Below are 20,953 nucleotides of genomic sequence, written 5' to 3' on the forward strand. Positions count from 1 at the left end.
TTCTGTATGACCGAAGAAAGAAAGAACTTCCTCCTGAGGAAGCAGAGGAGGGTAGTTACAAGCCCATTACAGCAGAGAACTTTTCAACAGCAACAAAGGAAAAAAAAAGACGTGGGAATAAGAATGTCAGAAAATCTCATCTATGCTGACTTGAACTTGACTGAATCAAACAGGTCTAGGCTACAGAAGGACATCAACGTCCAAGGTAGGTCAATCTGTCTGCACTGAGCTTTGTTTTATTCAACCTCCCTCACTTTCATTTTGAAAGAGAGTAGCACCAAAGCCCCAAAGGGGGTGATGGAAATATAGAGGGCAAAGCTGTGGAAAATTTACAGGTGGGGTCAATTTTTAGTTTATTTTTTTTTTTAACCTGAATAAAGGAAATTGTTATAAGGTCTACTTCTCATTTTTTTGTTATAAGGTCTACTTTTCATTTGTCAAGGTGCAAATATGAAGGGGAGTTTCTTGTGTGGTATTAAGAGGTCCAATTTAAGAAATTACTCCACAGCTGAATGTTACTCGATCCTGAACGAGGTCTGTTCTTATGTAGCATGCTCTGATTCTTACAGCAAACTGATCAGAGGGTTGAGTTCCTAATGTTTCCACTGTTTGAAGCAGTCTCATGCATAGTACAATGCTTCTTGCTGAGCATAGCAAGCATTGTTGTTTTTTTTTGTTTGTTTTGTTTTGTTTTGTTTTGTTTTTCCTTCCTGGTCTTGCCAGTACATGCTGCTTATTTAATAAAATAAGCATAAAATATTTCATGAACAGATTTGGTTTGATTTAGTACAATGATCTTGCAAAATTCTTACCTAAATCTTATCTTAGCAGTAAGAATTATTATGTAAATTTTTGCACTGTTTTTGCTACATCTGCATAATATTACATCCTAAAATTATAGACATTTTAGACTTCATCTCCATATTCCTTCCTTCCTTCCTTCCTTCCTTCCTTCCTTCCTTCCTTCCTTCCTTTCTTTTCTTTCTTTTTTCCTCTTTCTCTGTTTGACATTACTATCTCTTGGACAGGAATAGTAATACCTATTTCTTGCCATCCTGCACCTGAATTTTGCATAAATTGTGATCCCTTGGCATCTATTTTTAGGTGGCTGGAGTGTCTAATGCTCCAAGAAACAGTGTTCCCATCACCTCTTTCAAATGATTAACTCACAGCTAGATTGACATACAACCACAATAGAAGACACTTGATTGAAAGTTCCATTTTACTTACAATTTAACGCATGTTCTCCCACTTACAGCTTTTACACAGTTTAAATAGCATTTTTATATTTCTTTCTGGAAATCCCCTATGAACTATTTTCCTGTAAATGTTCATTTAATTTATGCACTGTATCTCCCAGTAAGTATAAATATCTTACACAAAGAAGCTTAGAAAATGTCTTCTCTATTCTTTTCCCTCTGGTTTGCTATTTTTGCTATGACAGCAGATTTCCTGGGATCAAATGCATTAATCTCAAAGGAATGAAATTAATTCTATAAGCAGAAGAATGCACTTACAATCATAGAAGATATTAATTCTGTATGGTGATATAAACAGTGGAGCTCAGTGCTGCATGTCAGGATGATTTTGAATATTTTATAAAATTTCAACATCATATTTGTTCTTTTCTACCTTATTTTTACACTTTCCTACCCTTCCTTCCTTCCCCACCTGCCTTCTTCCATTTATTATCTGCAGATGTTGGAGTAGTTCTCAGCTTTTCCTCACCATCTCGTTATTAAATGACCCCTTCCAATTCTGTACGAACTGTAGCTTTCAGGTCTGGTTCCTTATCGTAACCACTCTCACCACTCATGTTTGTATGTAAATTGGGTAAGACAGTCAGAGACCTTAGACCTTTTTTTCCACTTCTGTTTAGATTTAAAGCGTGTGTTCATGTTTCCTCTGTTACTGTCCACACTGAACTGATGATAAAACAGATCTTTTTTCTGCTTATAAAAAGTCCTTTATTGTTTGAATGCAATGGGCAAACATATTACTGTGTCACAGTTAAACACTGTCACATGAATTGCATCAGTTGCTGCCATGTGTTTATCATTTCTCATAATTGCAGTTATTTTTATTACATTTAATTTTTTTCTCTTCTTTTTCTGTTCCCCATTATTTTTGCCTGCTTTTAGATTCTACATACGCAGAACTGAATGTGCAATCCCTAGACACAAGTATTATAGCTAGCTGTGCATCATCTGGTGAGTTTTCAGCTGTCTGTTAAACTCATATGAATTTAAACAATGTGAAGAGGGTAGTCCATTCCTTGTTTTCAAGAAATGAAGTGATATAAAACCACATGGAGACAGGAACATACACTTGACTGCTTTATGTAGCCAAAGTATGGAGCAGCTGATGTGTTGTATTCTATGAAACTAAACATTTGTTGGATTCACTGGCATAGGAACACAAGATTTATGGGCAGTATCAAGAAATCACATTGCCCAACCTCTATCTGCAATGGCAAAAGTGTACAACTACTGACGAGTAAGAGGGTAGGCATATATGCTATCTTCCTGTAATAACTTTCCCAAGCATCCAGCTACTCAAGGACTTCCTGAGGCAGACTTGTTTCTATTTGCTTACCATTGGTGGATTTCTCTTTTATGAACTTGCCCAATCTCCCCTTGATTCCATACAAAGCCCTGATTTCTATAACATCCTTTGACAAGGAGATCCACAGTTCTTTTAGATATGCAATGATGAACCAGCTGCTTTTGTCTATCCTGAGCTAGCCTACTATTACTGTATTACTACAGTAAGCAGCTAAACCCAATCCAAGGTCTCCATGATATTCAGGATTTTATAGTGGGTACCATATTACAGTACCCATTAGGTTCCCTGGTACAGTCTCAGAACAAAAGAAAACACTTTACACTGAGGGTGGTCAAACAGTGGAACAGGTTTCCCAGAGAGAGATCGTGGAGTCTCCATCTGTGGCGATAGTCAAAACCTGACCTCACAGTCCTGAGCAAGCTGCTCTACTTGAACCTGCTTGAGCAAGGGAGTTAAAGTAGGTGATCTGAAAAGGTCATTTCCAATTTAAATGATTCTGTTATTGTGTGATCAGCTGAAGTTCACAGATCGACTCTATTTATTTATTTATTTATTTGTGGGTTTGGCTCACATTAGATGTGTTGCCTTCTAATTCCTGGGTGCAAAGATAGTTTTAAGAGAGGGATTACAAAACTGCATTAGTAATCCAGCTGTCTCACACCTAGCTTGTCTTGGGATTTTTTTACTGCACCCATTTGTGTATTTGGGCCATATTAAAGAAACTCTTCACACAAAACTGTCCTGAAATGGGAGATCCACCCAGTTATTATTCAGTCAACCCTGATGAAAAGGATTAATTTAGCTTCTCTGCTATAGCCTTATCGTCTGAATACTTCATGGATACCATACAATCCACTGGCCTACAAAGCTCCAAAAAGTTACCTTCTCTCATTGTGTTTAAAGACAGGTTGAGTGGCAATTATGATGGTTTTAGCTTCTCAAGTTCCTAGCTGTCTAATTATTTTTATATATGATTTTTATCTTCCCACCATTTATGATACTTTCTATTTCTTTAATTTGGTGTTTAGAGCTTTGTAAATTTGATGTTTACAGCTTTGTAAAGTTTACCATCTGTTTCTAATAGCCTTGTCTGCTTCCTTTTATCTGTTCCCAGATCATTCTTAGTAAGTGGCTTATATTGTCCACATGCTGCCAGGATTTTATCCTTTAATAATATATGCTCTGCCTGTATAAATTTTATTATCTTCTTGCAGTACTTTTCAACTTCCTTTTTATAAGTGCCCTCTCCTCTATGTAGTTCTCCTCTTTTATCCATTAACACTCTATTTTCCCTTTTGTAGTCTAGTACTATGCTGTCCCTTTTCCTTCTATGCACTTTCCCATATACATACTGGGGTGCTCTTCGGTTAACAAACTGCAAGTGTCGAGAACCACCTGGGAAGTATTAGCACATTCTGTCTGCATTCAGTAGGCAGATCTAGAAGACCACAGATCTCATGTAAGGTTTGTAACATCTTCCAGATATGTACAGTTATCTGATATTTGAGGCCATCTTGCATGACACAAAGCACAGATTCTTTGGTGATTGGGTGTCTTAGTCTAGGGCTGGACATTTTAGATCTTCTCATCTTATTTCTTAGGCTTCTAGTATATAGAATCATAGAATCACTTGAGCTGGAAAAGAATTCTAAGATAATCAAGTCTAGCTGTGACTCGGGCATTCGGTTTAAATTTCACTGAAGTGCCTATGAGTATAAGGACTGATCTACATGCTGAGCCAGAGCTCAAGGGATTCCTAAAAGGAAAAACAAACAAATAAAACCAGCTGTCAGCTTTAAAAAAAGTCCGCATGAAAGATCAACCACAACAAAAAGATCATGGGATATAGCAGAAAATGAACTACCAAGTTTACAACTCACCCGCTTTGCCCAGCAGGAACAATTAGAAACAGAGGTGATTTACAGTGAGGTACAGCCAAATCTGCCTGGGCACACGCCCGTTCCAATAGCTCCCATAGTAGTAATTGACCAATTTATCCACTTCTGGCATCCAAAACTGCTTCTGCATCTTCAGTTTGGCCTCTGAATTTACCTGGATCCATTTCACTCCGGGGTTGCTGATTCTCTTTCAAAGACTGTTTTAAAAGCAGTTTAGTTTAATACTGTATTAAATATGACAGCTTTTTAATACTTTACTAATTCAACTAGTAATGAATATGCACGTGTGAAAATGAGGTTATCAGACAAAACAGACCGAGTATTGACTGCAGTTAGGGTGAAGACTTGGTTGGTCTCCTCCTTTACATAAAGCTATTTACTTTAAAGATCTAGGGATGATATAAGGAATAACCTACATTTGTTCTACAGTTCCCAGTGGTCAAACGGACATCACAAACTTCAAAGACAGCAGAAGTGGTGAGTAAAATACTCTAGCAGATACGTGAAGGTCGAAGTGATGGAAAGCTCTCCTTTACCCTTTAATTCAGTGTCTGCTGAGTTCACACAGCTTCCAAACATATCATTTGACTCTCTTGAAGCTGCCTGTGCTCTGCAGTACCCACTGAGTTGGCAGAGTAATGACTGATGCAAGGATCTCCTTGAAGTGAATCCAAAAGCAAAAATACATAAACAACTGTCAAAACATAAAGATGAGACACTTCAACACTTCTGAAAAAAGATGATATGGCAGGACATTTGTTGGTAGGCTGATTGGGTTTTCCTTCACTAATATTTTGAGAGGGCAGGTAAGGATGCCAAAGAGCACTGAACTCTAGCATCAGGTACAGCAGAATTTAACATAGTATTCTAGGCAGTATCAGAAGTGTTCAGTTGAATACCTATGATAGGAAAGGAAAAAAAACAAAAACAACAGGTATGCACAAGAAGAACAAACATCAGAGGGAAAAACTTTGACTAACTTGAAAGGGCTGTCTCAATATGAGCCTGGAAAGGACATTTTTGAATGACGATGAAAGGTCCTACCACTGCTGTTTTCCTAATCCTTATTTTTTCTCTCTGTAGGTAAAAACTGTTGTTCCAGAACACGTATTGGAATATTGATTGCTGTGATAATCCTCCTACTGGTCATAGGGGTGGGGCTGACACTCCTGTGTAAGTTCAGCTAAAAATATAACTACAATTTTTTTGTGGCTCACCCAAAGAATAACATCTAAATCATGATGAGTAAAACCAGTAGAAGCAGAAGGCTAGTTTGATGGTTTGAGACAGTAATTGTTGACAAACCATGGTCATAAGAGAAGTCTGTAAAGGAGTTGAATGGTTTTCCATTCTATGTTTCCAAAAGAAAAATTCCAAAAGAAAAAAAATCTGAAGCACAATCATCAAAACATACAATTTTAAACAGTAAATCAAATCAAATCAAATTAAACAAATAAATCAAAAAATACAAATTAATAATAAATCAAATAAATACAAATTAATCTAATAAATAAAATAAATACAAAAAATGTTGAAAAAAAAAGAAAGTAAAAATGAAATAATAATGATATTATGGTGGTTACCCATGAGAATATTTCAGAGATAATCTTGTATAACATCACTAGGATGTCTATAACACCAGAAATCTTTAACTGAATATGAATGAAAGTACATTTGAAAGAGGTTCCTGAGTTTTAGGGAATTTAAAGGAATTTGTTTGCACTTTACATAATATAAATGCCACTCCACTTCTTTTCTCTCATCTTATTTTTGAGTTTACTGCTGGAAAATGAAGTTCTTTCTTTTAATATTTTGTTTCTTTTACTGTTTGTCTCAGATGTGAAACCTGCATATCATGCTGAACCATGAACAGTGTGAACTATGCTGTTCTGCTACGAGTTTGTCAGAACTCTCTTGAATCCAATCTTTTTTCTCATTTTATTATTTTATTTTAGTTTAGTTTAGTTTAGTTTAGTTTGTCTGTTTTCAATGAATTTATTGATTCTGGTTTCAAGTATAATAATTCTACCACTATAATCTATATAGTCTATAGTTTCTTTACTGTGATTATTAATACATTTTTTGTCCAACTCCAAATAACCTCAAAGATGCCTTTTTAAACTTTGTTAACAACACGTTCTTGTTCTTTGCATCCCTCACCAAGTTTAGTTCTGTCAGCCTTGACTTTCCTGATCCCATCCCTGCACATCCAGACAGCATTTCTGTGCTCTTCCTAGGGTATGTGGCCCTATTTCCACTGTCTGTGCACTTTCTTTTTTTGTCTAAGTTTGGCCAGCAGGTTCTTGTTCAACCATGCTGTTTTCCTACTTGCTTGATATATTGCATATGGAAATAGAGAGCTCTTGCTCTCTAAGGAAAATATCCTAAAATAGTTGCCAGCTCTGATCAGATCCCCTGTCCCTAAGGACCATGTCCTATGGGATCTCAGCCACTAATTCTGTGAAAATAAGGTTATATGAGCTTGGGCATCTGCTTTAAAACCTACAGTGAAGACTGTTGTCTCATTGTGGTCTCAGGGTGCAACACTCTTTGGAAATCTGCTCCACAGTATAGTACTACCATTTTTTTTCAGTGGAGGAGGAAATAGGGGAGGCGTAGATATTCCTTGTGGAATGATAGTGAGGATCAAAAAGGCCTAGAAGAGCTTTGACACTCTGTGGCAAAATGGTCAGTTATTTAAAACAGAAATTATTGTCATCTTATTCCCAGACCATCCAACCACAAGAAGCTCACAGGACAGAGAAACATTCTCCATAACCTATGATAAGGCACAAGGTAGGTAATCATCCATGGTTCAAAAGGTAGTTTCCAGGTACCTGTTGGATTGCCTTTTAGGAGGGGTTCTTGGTTCTGTTCAGACGAAAAATGATAAAAATAATAAAATAATAAAAGTACTAATCTGACCAAAAAAAAAGAAAAAAAAAATAACTCAGAGAATATGCTCTCAAGTCCAAACAGCAATATTTTCATCTTTGAAAGTATGCTTGCTCAACACTACATTATTGTTTCAGAGGGAGGAAGAACTGATTTACTCCCTTCATGCTAGTGCAGAGGAGCCTGTTGTCTAGATGAATGCACATTGATATAATGGTCCTTTTGGTATCACAGCATAGTAGTGAGCATGCTGGATCAATGTGTATGTATTGCTTTCAAACACCCCTTCGTTCTTAGCCTTTTAATTAAGTGCAATTTCTTTTTGATGTTTAAGGGCTGCTGAGTAACCAACAAAACTCTATTACACAGTCTCTGTCTCATTGAATTGTATCACCCTTTCCAAGTCTCATTCTCTGTCCTTCTGCTCCTAGCAACAGGGAGAAATATTCTTTCTTTCAGTAGCATCACTTTTGCCATATATTGAAACAGGCAAATAAGAGGTTTGAAAACCAAAAGCTGCTTTTTGCCTCAACCTTTTTTCTTTACTTCCTGAGGAAAGTTTTAAAAGACTGGATAATGTTGTCCATGATCCTACTTCTCTGACTCATGCATAGAGACTAATGAGCTTGTACTAGCTACAGAGATTGGCAGGGATCCCTGGAGGCTTGATGAAAATTATGAACAGAACCACAAGGGTACTTTTCTGGCTGTAATTTCCTTTTTTTTTTTTTTTTTTTTTTTTTAATGGGATCATTTTATTTGTTTGAACATGGAATTTTCCACATTTTTCCCTCCTATAGATTGCCCCCAACATTGGAAAAGAAATGGGGAAAAATGCTACTTCTTTTCTCGAACTACAGAAAGAAAAAACTGGACAGCTTTCCATGATGAATGTACTGGCATGCATTCAGAACTGGTGACCATTGACAACAAGAAAGAACTGGTGAGATCTAAATCCATGGATCTGAAACCCTGCTTCTAGGGTTGTTTGACCTGTATGCCAAAGATCTCGTGGGCTACTGGTGTCTTCTTATGTTACATGTCTCTGGGGACCTATAAACACTCACATACTCCAAGCACCTCTGTAAGGTAGAAAAAGCCATCACAGTAAGATGTATTTTGGCATCTTACCCTCTTAAAGTCTTGCATCTAAAGCTTCTCTCCTCAAACATGTTCCCATGGGAAGGAACAAATTCTCTTCCTACATGATGTATGCCTTAATGGGATTTAGCACACAAACCAAGACCAAATGAGTCAAACAGACATTTTTGGTCAGAGAAAAACCTTCCCATCACAGTCAGAACAGAAAAATGTCTTCAGGTATTAAGTCACAGTTTTAATAGTATCAGGAGTTTATTATTTTATTTAGTCTGTTCCTAAGAAGCCTCAGGAAGAGGGATGAGATTAAATAAGAATGAAATAATTCAGCCTCTGAAGCTGCAGAAAGAGATAGTGTAGCTAGATCCATATCGTTCTTTCTATGTTGGCTATTTAGTACTAAAATTTCTGTGCACTTCTGGTGAAGAAAATGTAATTTGGAAGTATTAGCATTGTGGTTTTTTTCCTTTCTAGGATTACCTTATTTCACAATCAATGAGTGATTACTACTTACTTGGTCTCCGGTACAATGAAAGCAAGAAGAAGTGGGAGTGGATTAACGGCAAAGAACACAGCACAGACATGTAAGCTTATTCCAGCAAATCACTGTGATGAATGTCTAGAAACTGTCACAAATGCTCCAGGGCCCACACAGTGTGCAAGCAGAAGTGGGGTTTTGAAGCATACTGATTCCTTGAGATTCTGGTGCTACAGTACATCCTAATGACAATTCAAAGGGAGTCAATGGCTGAATCAGTCATGTCAGATCAGGACGGCAATACAGGGCACAGCTATAGTTCTGCTGGCAAAGGAGGTATCTGACTAAATGGAGTTCAGTGAAGGGAGGAAGGATACACCAGGCAGATATAAAAGGGACTGTGATCTTAGCATCATTGAATGGAGCATACTGAAGAAGAGAAAGGTCTCTTCATGGGAAAGCATAGTCCATATACTTCTATTGAGGATGGGTGGAAAAAAAAATAAGGAGCTGGGAGGGAGACTCTCCAATGAGGCAGTCTTCTTTACTACTGACAAAGACATAGGCTGCAAGGCAAGGTGACACACTGTCTTTCATGTAAATGATACTATTCACTGCTATTGCATCTAACTGAGTCAGGAATGAAACTAAATCTAACTTTCTCTCCCTGTTCAGATTTAATATAACAGGACCTCATGACTACTTCTGCACTGTTGTTGGCTTTGGCGAAGTGTCAACTGCACCTTGCTGTGAAACCTCAACAACAAAAAATATGTGTGAAAAAGGTGCAAGTATTTCAGAAAAGGCAGAAGAGGAGCAACAAACAACAGATTCAAGTAGGAACCTCACTCCCAGCTTTGTGTAGGAACAGCAGATGGAATTTGTCTCATTTTATCTGCTTAAATATCTAATCAAAGGAATCTCTCATCCTTCTGTCTAGACACCTTGCCAAGCTTAGAACATTCTTTGCTAAAACAAGTGTCAAAGACTGGATGGATGAGCCTCTGGAAGAGCCTTAATTTTTACACATTAGGAACCTGGATGACTTGCTAACATCATATGCCTGACTTTTAGGGAACTACTGTGTGGTGATGAGTCCTGCCTTGGTGAGAGGTGTGATAACGTGCAGATCCTGTTTCTCATAGACACATGCATATACACTTAATACATCCACAGTCCTCCTTGTCCATAAGGAGGCGCTTTGAATCATTGCCATGCACTAGCATTTCCTGCAGCTGCAAGTGAAGCTTAAGATGTATTTATATTTTGGATCCTGTAGACAAGTGCACAGTTTACTCAGGAAAATGGAGAAATATATACATGAAGGTTTTTCTGGCACTGACATGTCAGAGTCAATACAAGAAAGAGGAGGTACTAGTGGAGCAGAGACATGACCAGCAAATGGTGAATGCTACCAGAGCTCTTCCAATGTCTTTCATTTGTTCTTGGGACTCTGGTGCTTTTGTGACTCTAAGGATTGTCATTTTTACCATCTCCTTTGAGGCAGAAACGTTCCTACTTCAAATTGTGTCAAAGTCAATTCATGGCTCTCTCCAGCATCTGCAGGATGAAGAAAGAGAGAAAGATTTATGAATTCTTTGATGAAGTACAGTGATGGCATGCTTACTCATTGGAAGAAGGAGAAAAAAAAGGGGGGGGAAAAAAGGGAAGAAAAGAAAGATAAAGGGCTTTTCTTAATCAACAATTGCTATTCAAAATGTTGTGGCCAAGGCTAATGAACATAGAATCATGCAGGAAACTTTCTCTCATTCTTACTTGAATGCACATTCCGAAGTCTCTTCTTAGTGGCCTTATTCATCAAGTCTCCTTTGAAGCATATTTTTAGTTCCTTCACTAACCTTTAATCACCAAAGAACAAAGTAAGAACATAAATGTAGCACAATAATCTCAATGGCTGAAACCAGAGTCTAAACTGTTATTTCAGAGGAAGATGGGGCTGTTTGTTTGTACTCAGTTTACTGAAGGGGGTGGGAGATAGCTCTGCATTGTACTACATAGAAGTCTGAAAGAGAGCTGCCTTTTAATTTTCATATTCTAGCTTCTGTCCTTTAATTGGGTGGGCTCTGATGAAGGGGGTAGGAGATATATCACTTCCCTAAGAGCCACTGGACCTAAAGTAAGTTCGGAGGCTTCAGAAAGTGGCAGAACTACATATCAGAGCTACATATCAGAGGTGAAAGAAACGAGGAAGTGGCCCTAAGGTCACTGTGGGACTACATGAATTCCTTCAAATCCAGAAAGTCACAGGAGTAAGAAGAGAACACTGTTTATAAAGAAATATCTAACAAGTGAGGAAGTTTGATTTAAACTGGTTTATTTACTCAGCCTCAGTGCTTCCTTTGCTCACAAGTCTATCTTTCTCTGGATTTGTTATCTTACATTTTAAATAAACCTGAAGTTTACAGTTTGAGAGACTTTGATTAGCTTTTGGCATGTCCACCACAAGGAAAAGGTGAAGTAACTCACACCAACTCAGCCTTGGTCATGGTCTCATCCTGATGCCAAGGGCAGGGGAATCCCACACCAATCCAAACCTAACCTCTCATAACTTCAGTGGCAGGTGACAGCAGACAACTACAAGGTTGGTTTTAATTCTTTCTGTGGTTGGGCAATGGGTCAACTGTCATTTGGCTAGGTCAGGCTCCGGGGTGCTTCACTCAATGACCATTATCAAGAAGAACCTGGGACTGAGAACTTAGTAGATGAGGAAAAGGCAGAGGATGTTTTTGATATGGATTTTAGTAAAACATTTGACACTGTGTCCCACAGTATTCTCCTGGAGACTCTGTCTGCTCATGGCTTGGACAGGTGTACAGTTCACTGGGTGAAGAACTGTCTGAGTAACTGGGCTCAGAGAGTCTTAGTGAACGGGGTTCAATCCAGCTGGCACCCAGTCACCAGTGACATTCCCCAGGGCTTGGCCTTAGGGATGTAAGGAATGTTCCAGCAATTCGTGTCAATAGAGGGCTTGAAGGGTAAACCTTGAGTCTCTGATATCTGGGGGGTTTCAGAATAACTGCTAACTATTGTGACTATTGCATGGGACACTACGCAATATCTCTGATATCCAGCCAAGAGATTAAGGAGAAGGGGAAAGCTGACGGATGACTAAAAGACAAAGCTTGCATGGGACGCTGCACAAGTCTCTGATATCTGGCCAAGATGGACAAAGGAGAAGGACAAGGACAAAGCCTGGGAGGACGACTACGAGCCTTCAGCACAAGAGACCCCCAGAGGGACCACCGGAGACTGATACGCATGCACCAGTGGGAGGGCTCAGATTCCGGGAACTAATTATAATAACCCTGCCTTTTCTAGAAGTAGTAATGAGTATGTATTAGCCTAGGAGCATAAAAACAGGCCGCCTGATGTAACGTGTGTGTGTATAGGAGGAGCCCAGACTCCCTGCACACACAGCACTGTTTACTTCCCTTCTATTGACCCCATAAATAAATCTTATAAAGCTAAATTGACTCAGAATTTATAACAGGGACAGTTTTGTATATAATTTTTATCAGTGATCCGTGTGAGGGGTTTGAATGCACCCTCAGTAAGTTTGCAGACAATACCAAATTTGGCAGGAGTGTTGATCTGTTTGAGGGCAGGAAGACTCTGCAGAGGGATCTGGATAGGCTAGATCAATGGGCTGTGTCCAATTGAATGGCATTCAACAAGGCTAAGTGCCAGGTCCTGAACATGAACAAGCAGAGTGCTCAGGTGGCCAAGAAGGCATATGGTATCTTGGCCTGCATCATAAATAGTGTGGCCAGCAGGACTAGGTTAGTATTTGTCCCCTTGTACACAGCATTAATGAGACTGCACCTCAAACATGGTGTTCAGTTTTGGGCCCCTCACAACAAGAGGCATACAGAGTTTCTAGAGTGTGTGCAGAAGGGAGCAATGAAGCTGGTGAAAGCATTGGAAAACAAGAGCTTTGAGGAGCGGCTGAGGAAACTGGGGTTGTTTAGTCTGGAGAAAAGGAGAGATCCCATGACTCTTTACAATTGCCTGAAAGGAGATTGTAGCAAGGTGGGTGTTGGCCTCTTTTCTCAGGTGACAAGTGATAGAACCTGAGGAAATGGCCTCAAGTGCATAAGGGGAGGTTTAGATTGGACATCAGGAAGAATTTCTTGATTCTATGACTCAAGAGGTATTCTTCAGGGTTTGTCCTATATTCATAGACCTATATCCAAGTGTGCTTCAAGAAAAATCTCTTCAGCTATATTGGCTCTGATGAAGGGCAACGTGAACCCAAGGTAATCCCAATTGAAAAAGTGGCCCTTTTGAAAAGGAAAGCATGCTCTTGAGTAAAAGCACTACACTCATGACTTAGCCAAAACTATGAGGAAGGAGATGACACTCAAAGCACAAAACCAAAGCATATCACATTCTGGACAGTAGCTATGTAGACATGAAAAGCAGTACAATTTAGAGAAAGGACAAAGACGTCTTCCTGATGTCCTGAAGTCTTCTTAAAGCTGAAGTCTACCACAAAGATGCATCCTAGGCATCTCCTTTGTCAGAAGGCCCATTCTTTGCAGCCCTGTTTGTAGCATCGTATTCACAGCTGAGCCAACAAAAGACAGTGTTTTTTTGGTTTAGGATAGCTTTCACACAAATGCACGGCAGCTTTAAAATTAAAATGCCCTTTTCTTGCACCAAATTGTCCTATTCTTGCAACAGTAATATTCCCTACAGTCTGTGCTAAGACCATACGCTATTTACATTGCAGTCACATATTGTTATAATATTCCACAAACTGAAAGAAATTAAATCAGGAAATACTAGATTTCCCAACCACCATGTCTTGGGGGAGAAAGAGACAAGAACATCTTTACCTAAGAGACTATCTGGCAAGTCTAAACTACAAGAGATGCACAGCAAAGTGGTCTTTGGTCGATTAACTGGGTTATTCTGCTCGTTTACTGAATGGGGCAATATTCCTCCAACCTCACTTCTCTGGCTGGTATGAGTTGTCTCTTCCACTTTTGTCTGTGACGCCACTGACATAAAAGCATGATTTCTGTGCAATTCCCCCCCATGCATGGTTTGATTTTAGATAACCTGAATGATCCCTTCATGGAAGAATCAACAAACATAAATGGCTGAGTGCATGTTGAAGAGAAAATATGTGTGTATATATGCATATGTGTAGACACATATATATACATTAACCCTCTGAAAAGTTTCCTTGTTATTATGAGGTCTGGGACAAAACATGAAGATCAAACAACCAGAAAAATAATACATGTTTAAATATATATATATATATTTTTTTTTTTCAACTGTGCAGGAATCCTCTGAGAGAATACAGTACATTTAGAGAACAGTGGAGATGGACTAAGTGTAGTTTTAAAGAAAAATATGGAGTTTTCTGGGGAAAAAAAAAAAAAGAAAAAATAGCAGTTTTTCTATACTAGACCTCAATACACCCTATTCTTTTTTTGATAAATAAAATACAAACAGTTTTTTGTAAGGGAGATGAATTCAGAAGACTGGTGAGCAGAAAAGAGTGTGTTGACCAATTCAACCTGCTGCTTAGCAACTACCAAACTTTAGATAACTTTAACATTAAAAAGGACTTTCCATCCCTGGGAAGGATATTGAAGGGATCAGGGGTGCAGGTAGTGTTCTCATCTGTCCTCCCGATGGGTGACTGGGACCCAGAAAGAAGGAGAATGGCACAGGTAAATGACTGGCTGAGGGGGTGGAGACTAGACCAAGGCTTTGGGTATTTTGATCTTGGGCAGGCCTTTGAGAAGCTGGGTATGTGGGCTGCTGATGAACTCCAACTCAGCAAGCGGGGCACAAGTGTACTGGGGAGCAAGCTCTCTGGACTTATTACCAGGGCTTTAAACTAGGTTTGATAGGGAAAGGGAGGGGAGTTAGATATGACAGGGAAGGGCTGGGGGAAGTTGTCACTACTGTTACTGTTGAAGATAGAAGGGAAAAACCTCTGAGTTGTCCCATAGGATTGTCCAAGGGCTCCTCAGAGTAGGTATTGCTCCCGATACCCCATCTGGAATCTTCATGTGTCCCTCTAGGGGTAACTACACTTGCTGCTTCCCTAAAGCGCCTGTATACCAATGCACAAAGCATGGGAAATAAACAGGAGGAGCTCAAGATCTGTGTATGGTCACAGGGCCATGGTCTCCTTGGAGAGATGAGATCATCATATGGAAACACCATATGTTTCCATTGGAGCATACCACCTGGGGGACCGACATCCCTATGTATCCCTAAGGATAATGTGGCCTTGGGGAGGAGAGCAGTGGGTGATAGCTTTAGGGGGGTATGGGAAAAAAAAGGGGGGGGATTGGTGGGCCATTTTAAATTGGCTATTGATAAATCTGCACCATGGTTCTGGAAGCTCCTATATATAGATGTTTTCTTGGCTTTGATATATTGATGGGTCTGAGTGCTGCAAACTGTTTTAGGACCTTTTACTTTCAGGCTACCCACTTTAAATGGAAACACTATTTGCAGAAAGGTATGCTTTCAGGTAAACCCAACATCACTTATGCTCATGCTGCCCTTCTGGGGAGCTGTTGCTTTCATTCCCCAGAATCAATAGAATGGGCAATAACTTTTTAACCATCCATCTATAGGCAGGAGGCCCTGCTGTATGGTGATCTAACAGAAGAACAGAAACATGTTGCATGGGTAATTGACAGATTGGCCGCATACAATACTGTGGGTGGCAAGCAGTAAACTATAACCCAAAATGGAAATAAACAGTGTTAGATACCAGTGAGGCCAATCTAGGCAGTAGGACAAACAGTATATGGTCCATTTAACATTCAGTTGTACAGAGGGACGTGTGCGTGCATACAACAACAACCAAGTTGTTTGCAAGGTGTTACTGACATGGATGGCATATTGGACACATATAACACACAGGAGTTTATCAGCATTGTAAAACCTCTGTGGGGTAAAGAACTGTGACAAGAAATATACTGCATTAGTTTGCAAAAAACAATCTGGATGTGATATGTGGATGTGCCTACAAAGTGTAATGCCTCTGGAACTGTCCACAAGGCTGTAGTAGTTTGAATAACTATAGAAGATACTATGACAAGGGCTACTCAAACACACGCAGCTTCAGGGGAGTGATGAGCAACTGCAGCCAAAGGATGGGCTGCCAAGAAGAGAGAACAAGTGTCATTACAAGCTTTGCAAGAAGCCTGTTTGAGTTGCCTTACTTGTTCCTGATTTAATCTTTTCCCTCTGTTAAAGGCTCAATTAAACGACGCTTTGCTAGTGAAATATGGCAAATCAATGATATAGGGCTCCTGCCAGCCCAGCAGGGCAAACACTACGTTTTTGTAGCTGTGGACATCCATTCAGGCCTGCTGTTTGCCTATTCCATTATGCATTATAATCAGCATAATATGCTTCTACTGTTGTCTGAACTAACCACTCAATACCAGGAGCAGAAACAAAGTAGCCAAGGCATCCACCTTACCAGTACCACTGTGCAAGACTATGTGAGAGGTTTATGAATTGAGTAGCTATATCACATTGCCTGTGACGTGCAGACCAATGGGTTAAGAGTGCTACAATGGATTATTAAATATTATTTGTGAAAATTAACCCCTTCTCATACCTGTCAGGCTGGAGGACATGTTTAGCCAAGCATAGAAATTTCTTGAAATATGTGTTGTAGGTATGAGGAAATCCATACCAAAGTCTGGTTGGCACAGCAATGTCAATATTATAACTGCACAAATTCTCCCTATTGTTAGACTTCATCCTTGGGCATAATTACCTATTAGGCCTACCCCCAGCATTACCTCTTAGATTGTGTTTGAGTCTCCTTGAAAGTGGATCTGCAAACCCAGTTCCTATTTTGCTGAACAGATGCCAGGAAACTCAGTACTGTAATAAACAATAATACAGACCCCAATATTTTGTCATGTTCTTAATGTGCCTCAAAATATTTATATCATATTTTATTTTATTTTATTTTATTTTATTTTATTTTATTTTATTTTATTTTATTTTATTTTATTTTATTTTATTTTCATAGAATCATAGAATGGTTCAGTACTGACAGCAATTTCAGTTTGGGAAGTCACATGAACTGTGGTGCCCAACGCTAACAGAGTAACAGTGCAACTGCCCCAGGCTCCTCTCAGCAGTTGTTTTAAGACCCTGTCCTTGCAACAGTAAGACAGGCCCCTGCATAACATCCACTTCCTTTTCTTGTAAATGCATGTACGTGATAACTGCTATCTGAAAGTAACCATTGCAGTTCACAGAGCCAACCACATGCTGAAGAGAGAACTTCCTGATGTAGCAAGAAATCAGCCTGGTAAATGCTCTGTGTGGACTAAAAATGTTGCCCCTGAAAAGGATGAAATGAGGTTTCATCCTTCTGACAGACAACTGGAGTTTCTCAGCTGTTCTCACTGGAGCTCTCCAGACCAGAAAGAAAGGGGAGCATCACATACATCATGCATCTAAAGAAGTTTGCATTCCAGAAGGGAAGAGCAATCTCTGGTAATTCCACTGCTGTTCAGTTCTGCCCACTAATGCACTTTTCACAAGTACTTTTTTTTTTTTTTTTTTTTCCCTACTCCACCCTTGCATACATCAAGGCAATTCCTTATGGGCTTTATCAAGACTAGATGAGTGCTTGTCCTGTTTGCATTTTGTCCTGGTTTCAGTTAGCACAGAATTAATTTTCTTCCTAGTAGCTGGTGGAATGCTGTGTTTTGGCTTAGAATGAGAAGAGTGCTGATAACACCCCGATGCTTTAATTGTTGCAGAGCAGTGCTTATGCTAAGCCAAGGACATCTCAGCCTTTTGCTCTGTCCTGCCAACGGGCAGGCTGGGGGTGCAGTAAGAGCTGGGAGGGGACAGACCCAGGACAGGTGACCCAAACCAGCCAAAGGGGTATTCCATACCATCTGACGTCATGCTAAACAATATATAGGGGTGGCTAGCTGGGGGGAGGGGGCCGGACTGCTCGGGGTTAGGCTGGGCATCGGTCAGCGGGTGGTGAGCAATTGCATTGTGCATCACTTGTTTGTATATACTATTACTTTCGTATTATCACCATTGTATCATTATTATTATTATTGTTATTATTATTTTTGTTATTATTATTTTCCTGTCTTATTAAACTGTCTTTATCTCAACTCACGGGCTTCACTCTCCATTTCTCTCCCCCGTCCCAGAGAGGGAGGGGGGAGGGTGAGCGAACGGCTGCGTGGTGTTTAGCTGCCGGCCGGGTTAAACCACGACACATTTGTATAACCTACAGACATGATTAATTAGAGGGGATGTAATAAAGAACATGGTGTGCTCAAGAGACAGTTAAATCAACCAGTCTTCTCTTTGACACTTTACCTCCCCTGCAAATAAGCCTGATATGGAGGGGAACTGATGTTCTTTGGAGAACATTTTTCCCCTTATTAGCCTTCAGCAAGACACCTTCTGTACGCCTAGATGTCTGCACTGACAACCACCTTGTGGTTTATGCTTCTTTTTCCCCTAACCTTTGTCTTGTGGGCAGTATATAAGTGGGCTGTACTTGAGTGCGGCTACCTCAGTAGATGAACAAATAACTCTTTTTTTTTCCCGTGACATTGCCACCATAGATATTTTGCCTGCAAATACCTTAGTGTTGCATTTCTTCGAGGGTCAAATGGAAATAGAATATAATCCCCTTTCTCTTTCTTATACCCAAAGCTCTTTTTTGTCAAGACAAAAAAGGACTAGTGTCCATTACATATTTATCTTGCCTGCTGCTCAAAGTATAACCTCGCCAGCATCTAATCTAAACTCAGTTCTCTTTTATCTGGATGATAATCACTATTCCAGTGCCAGGACCCTTTCTCCATACAGTGGTACACAAACTGGCAAAAACAAGGCCCTTTATCCCAGTGTCCTGGTGTTGTCCCCAAGCCAGAGAACTGGAAATGCTTCTTGGCTACACAACAGGCATAATCAGAGGAGAAATAGTGCAAGGCTCTCTGGAACATCTCTTCAGCAGAGGGTTCTCCCTCTCCAAAAGTCTCTGTGAAGTGACTCCTGCACCCCTCAAGGGAGATGTAGACTAACTGGAGCTTCAGTTGGGAATCACAGCCAACCAGAAGGGAATTCTTTATCAGCAGTGAGTTGGCCTCACCAGCAGCATGGGACATCTCCAGAAGTTTCTCATCGGCTGATTTGATTTTGTAGTTGTAGACACAATTAAACGAAACAGAAAAGGTACACAGAGTTGCAAAGATCATAATACAGCCCAGGAAAGTTGCGTAAGAATCACCAGAGTCCTGATCAAACCCAACAAATAATAAGATACCAACTAGCAAAAATAAGCTTCCTAATAGGCTAACTGCAATCCCGGAGAGAACACTGATTGAGGTACAAGGTGATACCCTAGAAGATACCTCATTAATCATCTGGATGGCCTTTCTGTAGACCTCAGTATCTTCACAGACTATACTCAGCTGGTCAGGCAGTGCCTCACTGAATGTGCCTCCTCTCCATTTTGGAACGACCTGGTCATCCACTGCAGGTAGAGTCAGGAGGGACTTCCCATTGTAGAGGGATGGAGGGCTATAAGGAACCATGGTGGCATTCCTCATCTTGTGATTGGGAGTGCAAATCACCTTGATAACTTTATCTAAAAAGTGGACATCATTGGTGTCAAGATAAGTCAAATGGGTGAGGTGCAGTGGCACAAAACAAGGCACTAACATGATGGGGATCACTGGCTTCCTTCCCAAACAGTCTTGGAAGACAGACAGATTGGCTTCCAGAAGACACCACCTGCTCTGGACAAAGTCAGGGCTGAGAACTAAGACTATCTTCTGGCTTCCTTGAATGGATTCAACCATGTTTTCAATTATGGTTTTACCTGGTATAAAGTCTCTCTCATGGTAACACGCCTTCAGATTAGGAATCATAGTCTCTAAACTCTGGATAAAGTTCCTTGACCAGGCTGAATCAGTGTTGCTATAACTGACAAAGATGTGGTGAGTCTCATGGGCTCCCAGTGCAGGTAGCTCAGGAAGCACCAGTGGTCCTTGAAGATCTGACATTCCTGCTCTTGTAGATAATGCAGAACTGGTCTCTTTAATACATACATCAGAAATGGGTTTAATTTCCTCTTTGAAATCCATCATTCTTTTCTGTGAAAGCAAAACATGAAATCACACATGATGAAATTACTCAGCATAAAAACACATAGAAATACAAGACAGAAATAAAATGCAAACTGTTCTCTCTGCCTGTCCATGCTTCTCTTCTTGAGCTACACTACACACTTGTAGTGGAGTGCAGGAACACTGATATTGGTGACAGGCTCTCAGTTCAGGAACTGGGTTATCAAGCATCTGGCTCAGTCACTGGCTTCAACTCAGATCAATACTCTAAACTTCACTCACACTCAAGCACTGACTCATGATCTGATTTAACTCAGTGGTATTATTTCTGGGAGCAAATGTGTTTCATCTAGTTAGAATTTGAATTAATTTATTATAGTAATGATAAGTAACCATATATTTCATTTAAGCATTTGCAAGTTCCTTAGTAATAACTGTTATCTACTTGGATTATCTACTTGGCACTTAATAGTATTAAATAGTATTTAGTATTAAATATTATAGTGTATATATATATTATAAAATATTTATAAATATTATAATAGTATTTTCATATATTAAATATTATAATAGTATTAAATGGTATTATCTGCTTGGGATTTAATATTAGGAATGTACAGAATATTGTTATCTGCTTTTGCTATTATCAACATAGAAAGGCATAAAGCAGAGCAAGTACCCTAAACACAGCAACCCACTGCAGGCCACAAGGAAGTCCTGTGGATCATAACCGAACCTTCTCAGATGGCTACTCCCTCACTTAGCTGAGCTATGCAAAATAAGAAGAAATCAAACAGTTTGCTTTGAAGCTCTTTATAAAATCTAGATGTGATTGCTATGGAGGTTTTTGTTCTTTGTGTGAAAAATCCATTCTATCTGAAAAA

At 39.6% G+C, this 20,953-nt stretch overlaps 2 protein-coding genes across 8 annotated transcripts in view; one reads left to right on the forward strand and one right to left on the reverse strand.

The window, feature by feature from the left end:
• LOC101804544 (killer cell lectin-like receptor subfamily B member 1F) lies at positions 1-11,362 on the forward strand. Of its 4 annotated transcripts, none has more exons than XM_005012660.6 (9): positions 1-205; positions 2,142-2,210; positions 4,893-4,940; positions 5,547-5,636; positions 7,194-7,259; positions 8,159-8,301; positions 8,931-9,040; positions 9,610-9,770; positions 9,875-11,362. In XM_005012660.6, exons 1-9 carry the CDS (start codon positions 7-9, stop codon positions 9,985-9,987), a joined length of 999 nt encoding a protein of 332 aa, XP_005012717.1. In that variant the 5' UTR covers positions 1-6; the 3' UTR covers positions 9,988-11,362. The 4 variants fall into 4 exon arrangements, with proteins under 4 accessions (XP_005012717.1, XP_071898814.1, XP_012948567.1 ...); XM_072042713.1 differs by having other exon boundaries at positions 8,219-8,301; XM_013093113.5 differs by lacking the exon at positions 4,893-4,940.
• The window catches only part of LOC101804009 (uncharacterized), an 18,213-nt gene continuing 7,617 nt past the window's right edge, over positions 10,358-20,953 (reverse strand). For 2 of the 4 annotated variants that reach the window (XM_038186342.2, XM_038186350.2), the window contains exon 2: positions 16,896-20,096. In XM_038186342.2, coding sequence (XP_038042270.2) covers positions 18,735-20,096 — 1,362 coding nt within the window. In that variant the 3' untranslated portion in view covers positions 16,896-18,734. Of the gene's footprint in view, positions 10,495-16,895; positions 20,097-20,953 lie in introns of those variants that run through there. The other 2 variants (XR_011811538.1, XM_072042701.1) reach the window with 2 other exon arrangements.

The sequence above is a fragment of the Anas platyrhynchos genome, chromosome 1, assembly GCF_047663525.1.
Source record: "Anas platyrhynchos isolate ZD024472 breed Pekin duck chromosome 1, IASCAAS_PekinDuck_T2T, whole genome shotgun sequence".
NCBI lineage: Eukaryota > Metazoa > Chordata > Aves > Anseriformes > Anatidae > Anas > Anas platyrhynchos.